At 35.8% G+C, this 13,426-nt stretch overlaps 1 protein-coding gene across 1 annotated transcript in view; it reads left to right on the forward strand.

Annotated features, from left to right (window-relative positions):
• The window catches only part of PDE1A (phosphodiesterase 1A), a gene marked incomplete at both ends in the record, with an annotated part of 149,785 nt that overhangs the window by 87,668 nt on the left and 48,691 nt on the right, over positions 1-13,426 (forward strand). The window contains one exon of the mRNA XM_080346873.1: positions 7,261-7,374. Coding sequence (XP_080202999.1) covers positions 7,261-7,374 — 114 coding nt within the window. The remainder of the gene's footprint in view (positions 1-7,260; positions 7,375-13,426) is intronic.

The following is a 13,426-nucleotide window of genomic DNA, read 5'->3' on the forward strand; positions in this document are numbered from 1 at the left end:
TTGGAAGTCACTTAGAGCTTGTCTGAAATACATTTCATTCTGTATCTTGGGTCTGCACAAAGGAAGGTGAGAGAAATTCATATGTGTGAGAATTTGTGCTGATGACACACATTGATTCTAATGGTGAAAATTACTTTTGGGGAAGGATGAGTAACTGGAGAAGGTGAGAGAAACAGCAGGGAAGAGCAGAGGTGAGCCTTCTCCTCTGGGGCACCTCCCCAGAGCAGCAAATGGTGATGATGGAGATGATGGTGAAAGGTTACAGAGCTGCAAATAGAAGAACTTTGTGTTACTGAGGTTAGGACATGAAGGCATCTCAGGCACTTCCAATTTGTTTGATCAGTTTTTTTGAGAACTACGCAAAAATTTAAAAAATGCTTTAGAGAGCTTGGATTGGTTTATGGTTTCAGGTGGATGCTGTGTAAGACTCCATGCCTTCCTGTGATTTCAGCTAGGTGCTGAGGAAAGCTTAGGAATTTTGACTAGATTTTGGTTAAGCCTTTAAAAACACTTGGACCTGCTGCTGAATGAGACCCAAAGGATAATATTTATACATTAGAATGCTAAATAATAAATTTACAGGATGAATAAGGTAAAATGAATTGAAGCTTAACAGAGAATGCTGGCCTGAAGGAAAACCACTTCATCTTGCATAAACATGATCAATATTTAAACAGCCAAGGCAATTCTATCACCATGAAAATGTAGAGTTTTATCATTATGAAAGTGTAAATTTCAGTACATGTTATGTAGCTGCACAACTTCTATTTTAATTCTTCAGTATGGGATTGAAGTTTTGGTATATCAAAATTCTGACTGAATTACCAGCATATTCAATATTTATTTTCTAATGACTGAATCATAATTGCAGATCAGTGTGTACCACTCATATGCTTAAAATAATCATGAAATGAATGTGATTCGTGAAACCCTTAGCAACCACAAGGCTTCCTGTGCATATGCTCAGACACAGCAGTGACTGAGAAATAATTTCATAATTCACATTTGCAGCACTGAAAATGTGTTACATCTTTCTTGCATTTTTCAATATCAGAACTTATTGAGAGCCAGCACCTCTAATTGGAAGAAGTATTGAGTAACTGCATTTGAAACTGCATTTTTTATTATTTCAGGGAAGTAAAATGCACATCAAGTTCTAATCATTGCTCTCCATTGATCTACTGGTCTTGCCTTGACTGGCAAAATGTCCTTGTATCAGCATGTTTTCCCCTACCGCAATGTAAAAAACTTTGAAGTAAAAATTAGCCATTTTGAAGCCATATTAATTGGCCACTTTGTAAGTGAGGGTAGAAGCAGGTGAACAGGAGTGATTAACCTGAATCTTTATTATCATATTTTGGATATTTCTCTAGTATCATCCATTTGCATGATTAGGTGTAGTCTTTTTAGCCATGTATTATAAATATTAGAACTCTATCTAGGATTTTCCTTTTTCATAGACAGTAGTTTTCGTCAATCTTTCAGAAAACACAAAAGAGGAATTATATCCTTTGTCATAATAAAAGATTTATTGTAATCTGTATATTAGAACTTTCTTTGCTTGAAAAAGTGAGAGCATCAACTTTGTGTGTGGTTGATTTTTATTATTACAAGTTTGTTTTTTTTTTTTTTCTGAAGAATGTTATTTTAAAATATTTGTTAGAGGGAATGGTTTATTTAGATAAATATTGTCTTTTACATGCATGTTCTTAATAGAAAAGTGTAAAATTCAAATGATACCAGTTCACATAAAAATAATGGGAATTCAGACAATTTATGTAGGGAATGATAGAATTCAAGTGAAATGGTGATATGTTTTATTTGTTGCAACTTTTCCAAGGTGAAGATTTACCGTACCCGTTTTGGATTTCTCCCAGTTCAAATACTTTTCTGAATCTTAATTGTGTAGGTGTATAAAAGAACTTGGATTCTGGGATTAGGCTGTTTTAAATAGATGGGCAGAACTTCTCCTTATTAATGATTTGGAATTGCTGCATATTGTCACTTTTTCTCAGTGTTCATGTTTGAGTGAGGATTTAACTTTTGGCTTTGAAAGCTGAGGAACTACTGGGTGCACAATGCTTTCTAGAGGTTGTGAAAATTATTCAACTGATTATTACAAGGATCACTGGTAGCAAAACTGGTTTCCAGTTTTAATTATAAATAGTTTCAGAGGAAAAATTCCCACTTGGCCAAAGTTTTTAAAAAATAGTGTTGTTGAAACTGTAACTGTTGATATTGTCAGAATATGGTTATTCTCCTCCTCTTTTAATTTCACATTACATATCAGCCCATTTTTAGTTTGTAATGTTCATTTAGAGGGTCAAAACACTTGTACAATAAAGATTACAATTATCCTTTTAATTTTCTTATTCAATATTAAATAGTCCAAACAAAACATGAAAATAATCATTTTTTCTGTCCTTAAACTTTTTAACATGTTGTCAGCACTGGCTCATAATCTTTTCAAGGAATTAATACATTTGGCACACAGCTAGGCTTTTCTCAGCTCGTTCATGGGAACATAATGATTTACAACTTGTGATTGGGGTTGACTTAACCAACACAGATAATTTTTAAACTGGCATTGTGATTATTGAATATTAATAGGAATAACTATTTCCCTGTAATTATCATCAGCATGTGTTTATTGTTTTCAAAATATTGCCCATGTGTTCATTGCCCACCTTCAACAGTGACTTCTATTAAGTTCAAAATATAATAGGAAGCAGGGCTAGTTTACAGTTTACTTTTTACAGTTTATTTCACTTCCTCTTTAATAGGATCTGTGGCAAAAGCCAGCTTTTTTTTTTTTTTTTTTGTACAAAGTTTCCAAAACAGTCTTAAGTGAAGTCCAGATGTGTAATTTAGAAAGCTCTTTCTTCGCAGTGCTTGATGATGGGGAGAGTCAGATGGCAGATAAAGGCAGTCTTTGGGAAAGCAGACTCGGGGTCTTTTTCTCAGGTTCAGAAGTTGAACTTTCCTCTTCTGGTTCTTGAAGACTGTTAAGCTGAACCTTTAACTCTCAGTTATTCTCAGTGATCACTGGTAATTTCTTTTCCCTTGGGAAAGAAAGAAGTAGTCTTTAAAATCTGAAATGGAAATTGTCCAACTCATTTGCCTCTCTACCTTACAATCTCCTTTCTTAAGTAATCCCACCCCGGCACCTTTCTTTGTTATCTTTTTAATCTGTGTTTAGGACAATTATTCACTATTTCCAAACTTATTTTTCTTGCTGAACTTTACTTGATTCCATAGAAGAAAACATTTTCTCATGATGACATTGCAAAAGTTCTTTTTAAACCACAGATTCCTTATCTTCCTTTTTTCTTTTTTTCTTTTTTTTTCTGCAGTTATTGAAACTGCCTTCTCAAATAACCTAAAATCTACCCTCAGTGAATTTGACGCAACCCCTGAAAGTTACAGTAGACTTATCAAAACTTTAAGTCAAACATGGGAGAATTTTAAGGAGGAAGGAGGGAACAACTGAGTCACAATTTTGATATTGTTAGTTAAGAACATGCTACTTTAGCTCCTAGTAAAATCCATGTTTTCTCCTGGTTTGCCTGTGTCGCTGCTGAGTCTCAAAACTTATTGCGTATGGCTGTACAAAGGCACCAGCTGCACGGGAAGGTGGGAACCGGGGACCGCTGCTCCTGGTCACCTTGCAGGCAGTGCTACTAACGACAGGTAGGAGCAGAGCATGTTTGGATTGTCCGTAGGAGTACTGAAGACCACAGCAGTGTTAAGGGTGTTTACCCAGTATGACAGAAGATGGTTCCACACCCACTCCTTTTATTAACTCCAGATGACTCTTTCTCCCTTACAAACTGGCACTGCTAGTTTTAAAATGCAGTTTTCAGTTGTCCTGAGAGAAATAATCCATTTTTTTTTCTCTGTATGTTGCTTTCTTTCATGTTGTGTCATATTAACTCTGCATACCATTTTCTTTGCTCCTTAAACCAGTTCGAACAGTCCCATTTTTATTTCACAAAATAGCCTTTCCAGTTTTTTCTTGTTGCTGTCTATTATTTCCTAGTAGCACAGTTTGCAAGTGGGGAGTACATTTAGCTCAAACTTTAAGTAGCATTTCAGGTTATCTAATGGTATTTCTCAAATTTGCTTTGAATTTATCACACTTAATTAAAAGAAAACAAACAAACAAAAATCCTGCCCAATACAATTGGAATAATCATTATTTTTTGTTACTTTTCCTTGTCCTTTTGAATATTTTCTTTGTCTTGCAGAATGCTGGGCTATGAGTATTTTAACATTTGTTGGTTTGTCTTATAAACTGACATACTTATTCATCACTAAAATCCTAGTTTCTCTACTGAAATGTCAGCTCTTAAACGTTCTCTGTGGCTGTTTCACTTTAATGCATAATACGTTGAGTATATTCAGATCATTCATGAACTGTTATGACCCACTTAATTTTGCTGCATTGGAAGTCTGTTTTTCTGACTTCTGGGGTACACCTCATGATTATCACCTGACAAGTGTCTGTTCAGCAATGCTATGGAAGGATTTTATTGCTGTGTCCAGCTTTATAGTGGGAAGTTATACCCTAGATAGAGCCACATTCTTCTTGGAAGTGCACCACAAAGATTGGTGTCCACTAGGCACGAGTTGCCACAAAAGAAATTCCAGTTAGATATTGTGAGAAATAATCTGCCATGAGGATGGTTAAACATTGGAACTTTGCCCAGAGAGTTTGTGAAATCTCTGTGCATTCAACGCTTGAGTGGAAATGCCTCTGAGAAATTTGATCTAACTTTGGAGCTATACCTGACTTTGAGGCTGGCCTTGCTTTGAGCAAGAGCTTGGGTCGGGTGGAGGTCCCTTCCAACCAAAGTTATCCCATAGTTCTATGGCAGATCTGCACTGGGTCAGCTATAGACATTCTTGAGGACGTTTCCACCAATCATGGATGCATGATATGACAAGGTCACTGGTCATCATTGAGTGATATGGCTTTTGTCCTTTTGTGAACTGTAACCTGTTCAGAATCACTTTTACTTTGCCTAAGCAGCTTTTCCAAATTGCCTGGTCTGTTATTGTGTTCTGTGTTCCTCCTAGGATATAAACTATAACTACAAAGCAAGATAGATCAGTTGACTGCCACCTCTGCAGAGACATATTGAGAGGTCATTGTGGCTTAAAGGCTCCCCAGGGACTCCTTTGCTCCTGAAAGCGCAAAAATGATTCCATGTATCTGTCATTTGGTCTATGCCCTGAGAAGACACAGAGCCACTGGAAATTGTAGGATTTGAAGCCATTTTGAGCTAGTATTGTTCTCCTATAGCCTGTCTCCCTGCTGTGAAGTATGGTGTTTTTAAATTAATTTATGCTTTCACTTTGGAAAGTGCAGTTTGGAGATGTGCTCAGTCACACATAGAGGGAACGGTGCAAGTGGGAGAACCACCCTACAGCTATTCACAAGTAGTGGTGATGATGCTGCCAGCCTCTCCTGGGCATTTTGGCCTTGGTGCTGAGTAGCTGACGTAGGTGTGTTTGTGTGCATTGCTGAGGAGCAGACATCCCAGGAGAGTCACAGTGCATGTGTCGGGTACTGCAAGGTGTCTCTGAATATGCCTCTTTTGCCTATAGGTACCTCTGAAGTGGAAGGAGTTATGCACTGGAACTGCCACCCGTGCATTAGGTTATTTTTGCATAGAAGATGCACTCCCACAGTATTTCATCCACCCACTTCTCTGATAAAATTTTTTAACACATATTTTTCCACTCCATTGATATGCAATGCACTGTGTAAAATACCAAGTAAATATGGTTGCTAAGAGCCTTATTTGTGTTTTGTTCTATGCTAATTTGAATTGAATTAAGACTTTGGAGAACTGAGAAGACTGGTCTTAAAACTCCATTTGCTGAAATTATCCTTGCAGGCTTGGAAGTAATTGTACTTAGGCCAAATAAATATAAAGAGAAAACATGAAAGTGGTTTTATGATGGAACAGTGCTTTCCAAGTTTATGAGAGTTTTGTTTGGAATATCACTGTGTTTTTTTAAAAATGCGTACGTTTTAATTAGGTCCAATCAAATATTGCATATGCCCAATTAAAATAATATATAGTATGTATAACATTATTGTATAACATATTGTATTTTTTGTAATCATGTAATAAATATGATTTTTTTTCTGAAATCAAAGTCAGCCTAGTGCTGACTGAATTTCAATCCACTTTTTAACCTAGTGCTTGTTCCATACATTTTTTTCACATTTTGTACATGTAAAAAAGATTATTTCATCAAAGTTATGTTAAAATAATTGTGTATCTTTAATTGCAGAAATCTTTGTCTTGCATGACATAAAACTGTATATTGTTTCAACACAGAGATATAACACGGAAAGAAGGAAAATATCCATACTTCTTTAAGCATCCATTTAGTCACAGCTCTACACAGTTACTGATAAGGTTTTCATTTCACTGCAGTGCTGTGACTACTCTTTGTGGTTCAGCTGAGCAGTGTCAGAAGTTTTCTTCTCATCAGAGAGCCTAGGAAAAATCTGGTATTCAAGAAGTTTATCTGTATAAGTGTATTTCTACAGAGGCATGAGTTGATCCATTGCAAAATCCCCTTTGGGTGTCTCCATGTTTGTAATGTGAAAGAATGTTCTCAAAACTAAAAGTAAAAGCACACTTGGGAAAATATTTGGATTTTTCTAATGCCATAGGCACCACTTTTTGTCTGGTATAATGATGAATTTTCTGTAAACACAGAAACGATGGAGCTCCACATTAGTTCATGCTAATGAGAATTCTCCAGCAAAAATATACTGGAAGCCTCAGTAAAATTAAAGACATTTAAATATAACAAAATCAGTGTATAGTGGATATTAAAATGTTGTAATCAAACTTCTAAGCACAGAAGAATTGCAGTAAGACAACTTGCAAAGTTTTATTTATTATTTAAACAAAATTAGAGACTCAGACGTGACAGTAACGTCACAAATTAACATGAAATCACTCTGATGGCAGCTACTGTGTCCTCTCTGACTTAATGGAATATATATGCCTTTTTTTAATAGATCTTACAAATTTAGCAAGCTGTAAAAACATACAACCGGTCATTGTTATGTGTGTTCTAAAACCATATTTTTTTGAAACAAGATAAGAGGTGCAGTGATTTACTTTTAACTCTACATTGGCTATTGTGTTGTTTCCAATAGTTAAATAGAAAATACGGTCACTAAAATTTGAAATAAGCAACGAACTGATATTTTTATTTTCTTTTTCACAGATTAAGATGCTTGGTAAAGCAGCTGGAGAAGGGTGACATTAATGTGGTGGATTTAAAAAAGAATATTGAATATGCAGCATCTGTGCTGGAGGCAGTTTATATTGATGAAACCAGGTAAGTCCAAGGTGGGCGGGGGGGGGGGGGGGGGGGGGGGTGGGAAATATAAGGGAAAGGATGTTGGGAATCACATAGTCTTTGCATGGAACTGTAAGTGACTTGAGCCAAAGGTCTCCACATGTCAGAATTTTGTGTGGCTCTTAGGTCTTTTAATGACAAGGTTAAAGCAAGTAAGATTCCAAAGGTGAGATGTAACCATTGCCTGGAGCGTTTGCCTTGTTCTTGTCTCCCTCATTTGTCAAATGTCCACAGCATGAAGTCATAAGAATTTCCTGAAGGATGGATTTTCTTTCCCCCACAGCCCACATACCAATAATCGTGCTGAGGACAGTATGACTGAAAAAAATGGGCTGTTTTGGAAAGAAATGCTCACAGAGATGAGCCAGAATATGATAATGTGGCCTATAAATACATAAATTCATGTAAGGCTGTGATTTATTTTATAATGTTTGATGCCTTGTTTATGATTATTGTTACTGGCAGTATTACTGGCAATCATCTTTAATGTGGGTTGACTCAAAATAAATGAGAAGTTCTAAATATTTAGTGTCTTGAAAGAATTTTAGAGTATGTACTATACTGAAGTTAACTAGCTAACTTACAGTTTTTATTTTAGTGTGCTGGCCTCTTTAAGTTTCTTCTAAGCAGAATGGTCTTGTAAAGAGGTCTGCCAAAACTTCTTCAGTACTGCTGGAGCATGCAGTGTGTGTCTTGGTTCCATACGGCATTTAAGAAGTCTGCCATCCTACTGATTATTTCATGGACCTAACTCTCTCTCTGTCCACCCACCACTGCAATTCTACATACTTGATACAGTGCTTAAAGTACTGCTCTAACTTTTTCCCATTTCTTTGCCTTTGATGTCTGTGATTCACACACCACACCTTTCTAGTTGAGAATTCGGACCATCTACTATTGAGCACTAGGAAGCCTCCCAATTTGAAAACAGAAGGATAAAAATGGTAACAAATAAAGTAGGTACCAGTGGTCCGTTTTTCAAAGTTTATATTACAGACTAGGTTGGCAGCATGACTTATGCCGGTGTCCTGCTCTTTGAGTGCATGCATGTCCAATTCTGTAAAAAGCTGTGAAAATTGTCGTAGGTGGGCAGACTTTCCTGAGCAGCCCCCCAGCAGCAATACAGTTCTTAGGGACACTTTTGAAAGTTTTGCTGACCATCTCAAGTTAAATACCCATGTTGAAAAACATTAGGGACCTCAGTGACTTCAAAGGGGCTCACATGTGTTATGAAGATGTTTACAGTTTCAATAAATTAAGCTTAACTGAAAAAAATTGCACAAACCATCTTGTGTGACTTCCAGGAGACCTGGGCTTTGTTAGAAAAGAGAATGAATTGAAATAAATATTTTAAAATATTGGTAGTTAATATGCTACTGTGGATATATCTATATTGGTTTTGCTGACTGAATTAAGTTAATCAAGCTTCTTTTATGTTGAATCAAGGGTTGATTTGTGCATTTACATTATTATATGTAACATAATGTAATACTATAATATAAAATATAATATAAAACTATAATATTTTATAGTTGTATTTGTAATTGAATTGATACAGGTCCTTAGGGAGACAGATAGAAGAAATGATCAACAAACTTCTTTTTGGGCTCATATTACTACACTAGAGGCCATAAAATTTCATTTCTGAGAAATTGTTCTAAACATAAATCTTGTCACATCTCATATGCTGAGGAAGCTGTGGAAGTGCTCAGTCCTTTCTTCCTGATATTGCGGGATACCGCAGCACCACCAGTGGTCAGAGCTTAAACATGTATTTTGCATTAATAACCATGGGAGCTGTATCAAAGTTGCATAGGGGACAAGGATATAAACCACTGATTATTTCTTCCATACACCTCCCAAACACTGTGATTAAATGGGTATGGTATTCATAGCTTTTTCTGTATAGTAACACTGGGACAGTGAAAATAATGTGAGATTTACTTAGTTTCTAAACTGAGGTGGCTTCTGTGGAAATGAGTAGTATCATTACGATGAAGAATCCAGTCTCTCTGACTCTGCGTGGGAGCATCAAGACAAGTAACAGACATTTCCTACACAGAGAAAGCAGGTGCACCTGAAAATATAAAGGCTGTGGCAGCAACAGGTGCATTACTTTTGCTGTAAGCAAATCTTTAAATTAGCTAACTACCCTCGTAGGATTTGACAGCAGGATTATTAAACTACCCAAATGAAAATAAACGTATATAATTTTCATAGTCCTCAGGCTGTTTTCTTAATCCTAGGGGCAATATGACCTCATAATGGTGACTATTTATTTTTAAAAACTCTGCTTCAGTATATGAATAAAACTTATGTTCTTCCCTAGCTTTATGCATAACAATGTTTAATCTTATTTATTTATTGCATCCAGTATTTTGCAGAATAATCTTGATTTTTCACTGTACTAAGTCAGAAGGGAAATACCTGAGAGAGGTATCTTTTGCTCTAATTTATTGGGTATTTCTGCTCTCCAATGCAACTTCAGTGTTTGTAAACCTACCAAATTTTGGTAGCATTCCTTATTTAAATATGCATTAATCATATGGTTTACTTACATATTTCGATACCTATAGGTATATTGCTGAAGTATATATATGTGGACATATAAAATGAATATTCTTGCCTAGACTGTGCTTTTGCCAAGAAAGGTTGGACCAGATGATGCTTGTGGTCCCTTCCAATCTGGTGTTTTATGATTCTATGTACTTATGCTATAATTAATAGTTAAAAATGAAATTACTTTAATGAAACCTACCTTTTAAACTTTAATTATCTTATTTTGGTGGTTTGCGTTATATACCCCATACTCTTCATTTTGGTTTCTGCTCCTTGATTATTTGATTCTTTGATATGTTCTTTTATTCTTTGATTTTGTTTGTAATTTCTTTGGACTGATACAGTCTCCATGAAATTCAGACTCAGAGTGATGCATTTTTTGAACCTGGTGGTCTTTATGTTAAATTTATGCTAAAAAGTATAGGCTGAGCCTGCACTTCTTAGTTGGACAATATTATGTATAGTGCTGTTTTCAATTTTGACACTTCCTCATTCAAAGCAATTTGTAGCTTAAGGTATTTACAGTGAGAGAGAGAGAGACTCTAGTCACCAGCAATACTCTCATAGTAAACTCTTTTGCATGGCAATCTGCAAAGATAATCACATTTTAATTAGCATGACCAGTATTCTGTAGTCTAAATCTGCACTGAAACATTTAAAGATAAAGAAACAAAGAAGGTCTCTTCAGCTTCTGGGAGGCTAATCCTTAAGGAACAAAAGCAGTGTATCAGTGAGTAGCAGTAGAGGATGGAATTAGCTTCCGTGGTTACATTTGCCCCCGTTCCCAACAAAAAATTCAGGTTCTTTGTCCTGCACTGAGCTACCACTGTTGGGAGTCTGGAGCTCAGTTAACTGCACTCGTTAGCGATTAGAAATAATAGTTTAGATCATAAGCAGAATGGCCCATTCCTGCTGAGCCTGAACATGCACTTTTATATGTCGCTAAAGTTTAAATGACTTCAGTAAGGTTCTTACATATGAATTGCTTTATGGATAAAAGTAATTGCTACAGTATAGAGCAATAACAATTAAACACCAAGTAAAGCAGTGAGAAAACTAAATCCCAGCAGGAAGTTGCACACTTCACAGGATATAATAGTTCTTGAGATTTGGCTTATAAAGTAGGAAATTAAAGATGCCTGTATGATGGCTGTAGAATTCAAATTCTTTGGCAGATTGCAAAGTATTTTTCTCAGGTTCTCTCCCCTTTTTTCTTCTCCTCTATTCTCTACACTGTAGCCTTTTATCTGAGCCTAAGATAGCATTTTTCAAAACTATGTGTAAATACTCATTTCCATACATGCTCTTTCTAAAACTATGTGAAGCTGGGTTGGGGAAAAGGCAGAGAAATAACACAACAGGTTTTGTTTATGGAGTTCTGAGGGTAGACTCCTTAGAAACAGGGAGAGGCAGTAGGGATAACCTTCCAAAGTTACAAAAATAGTGTTTTGGGGCAGTGACTGTCACTATCCCATATAAAAGGTTCTGAACCAATGGAAGGTTGGAAAGCACAGAGAAATCAGACATATATAAGTGCTGCTTTCCTATGAGCTTAATTGTCTGTGGCCTCATGTCAATTAATTTGTTTAACAAGCTCTTTTTAGGACTGTGGCATTTCTCAATGTTGAATAATTATAAGCTGCATGAAACACTTCTTGAAAGAGATCTAGTGCTTTGGTAGCTGAAGCAGAGGTTCTCTGTCAGCTGAAAATAATCAGTGAAACTCTCTTAGTTCCAGCCCCTCAGCGGATCTCCTCTGTGGAAGAAATTCAAACTTAATAGGTATTATAAATAATTCTGACAAATCTTGCAGAATTTTCTCCATTAGTACCTGCCACTTGGCTCGAGGCAGTGGAAGAAGGATATTTAGAGTCAAACAGGAAATAAATACAACCTGATAATTCAGTCATGACAGCTGTTCCGTTCCTTGTAAACACAGCTCTTTATTCATGCTGAGAAGAAAATAAGTCAAATAAAATCTAGATGGAAATTACAAGATTTAAAAAAATATACGTATTCCAAAGCCAAACAAAAAAATTAAGCTTCTTGTGGAGAACATTTTTAAGTTGTTTTGGATAAAATCAGAATATTTTATTCCAGTTAGGGTCTTATTACATACCGCTGTGCTTTCTTGCACTCTCTTCTAGCCATCAGTATAGGTTTAGTGGCTTCTCTTTATTTTCAGTGAGAACGAAAGTCAATGAATGTTCCACCTTTTATGTTTGTTGTATTATTTAATTTTCACAAGCCATATTTTAGTACCAGTGTTGCAAGGCTCTAAGCTAGCGCTACATCAGCTCCTGCTGCGCGTCTTACTGCAGGAATCTGTTGCTTGACATTACAGGACAATTCGCATTCAGTTCCCACCCGTAGTGTACAACATCTAGCTGACTTTGTGAATGACAGGGTTCCACTGACTGTAAGGCTCTGGTTATGGAAGAAATTGTGCTGATTCAGACACTGTTATCCAGCCAGTGTGACCAGCAGAGATGGTTACACCAGCAAATCTCTTTGTAGGTGCAAGGGCTGAGAAAGTTAAATTCTTTTACATCACAGAGATGTAGATATTTGTTAACATTTTTTAAAGCATATATTCCTAATCTCTCTACCTGAAAAAAACATAGTATTTTTTTCATTTATGCATGGAGGTAACTAATTGTTTCATTCACAGAACAGTGGGGCATTTGGTCAATGATGTAATTTATTTTGAATGGTCTAGACAATATTTCTCCTGAAAATCAATTTTTTTAAAAAAATCTGGGAATATTAAAGAAAATAATCAGCCTAATGATACAAGGATAAACCAAATGGAATGGGATGTCCATTTGGTAATTATTTGCCAGATGAAAAATATGGTCTATATGTTTCCTCTCTGATCTGACGTAGCTGAGGAGACATTGGAAGTGGCGATTCTTTATGCATGAAGTTAAATCATAATCTTGAATATTCAGTCAAGTTTGCTGTGAGGGTGCATTGCTATCCTCTATAGCAAACCCATGGTTAAATGTACTTAGCCTGAAGTTGCTTAGTCAGCAATGAATGGACCATTTGGATTAAATCATTCAGTTCATCCATTAGGGGAATCTACAAATGATACTTTTGTAAAAGCTGCTATTGAGAAAAAGCTTATTGTGTTGAGATTAATTCAGTACATTCCACCCTTATAAAAGCTTAAAATAAGCCTTTAAAATCTTTTGTACTAAGCCAAATTTTTTTTTCTGAGAGGGTGGCTTACAACAGCATCAAAGTTATATAAAAAATACACTTTAAATCACTAAAAATTTCTTAAATTCTGACTAAAACTCTTCAGTTCAGTTAGAATATTTAATAAATGGCCTGCAACTCTTTTATGAAGTTATCAAATATTTCTATGTCAAAGTTGTTGATATCAATTTATTTATGAGTCATACCCTGAGACAGTCTGTGGACCTTTAAGAATACCACATTAAAGCAATTGAATTAAAAAAGGAAA

Source organism: Nesoenas mayeri (genome assembly GCF_963082525.1).
Source record: "Nesoenas mayeri genome assembly, chromosome: 6".
Classification (NCBI taxonomy): domain Eukaryota; kingdom Metazoa; phylum Chordata; class Aves; order Columbiformes; family Columbidae; genus Nesoenas; species Nesoenas mayeri.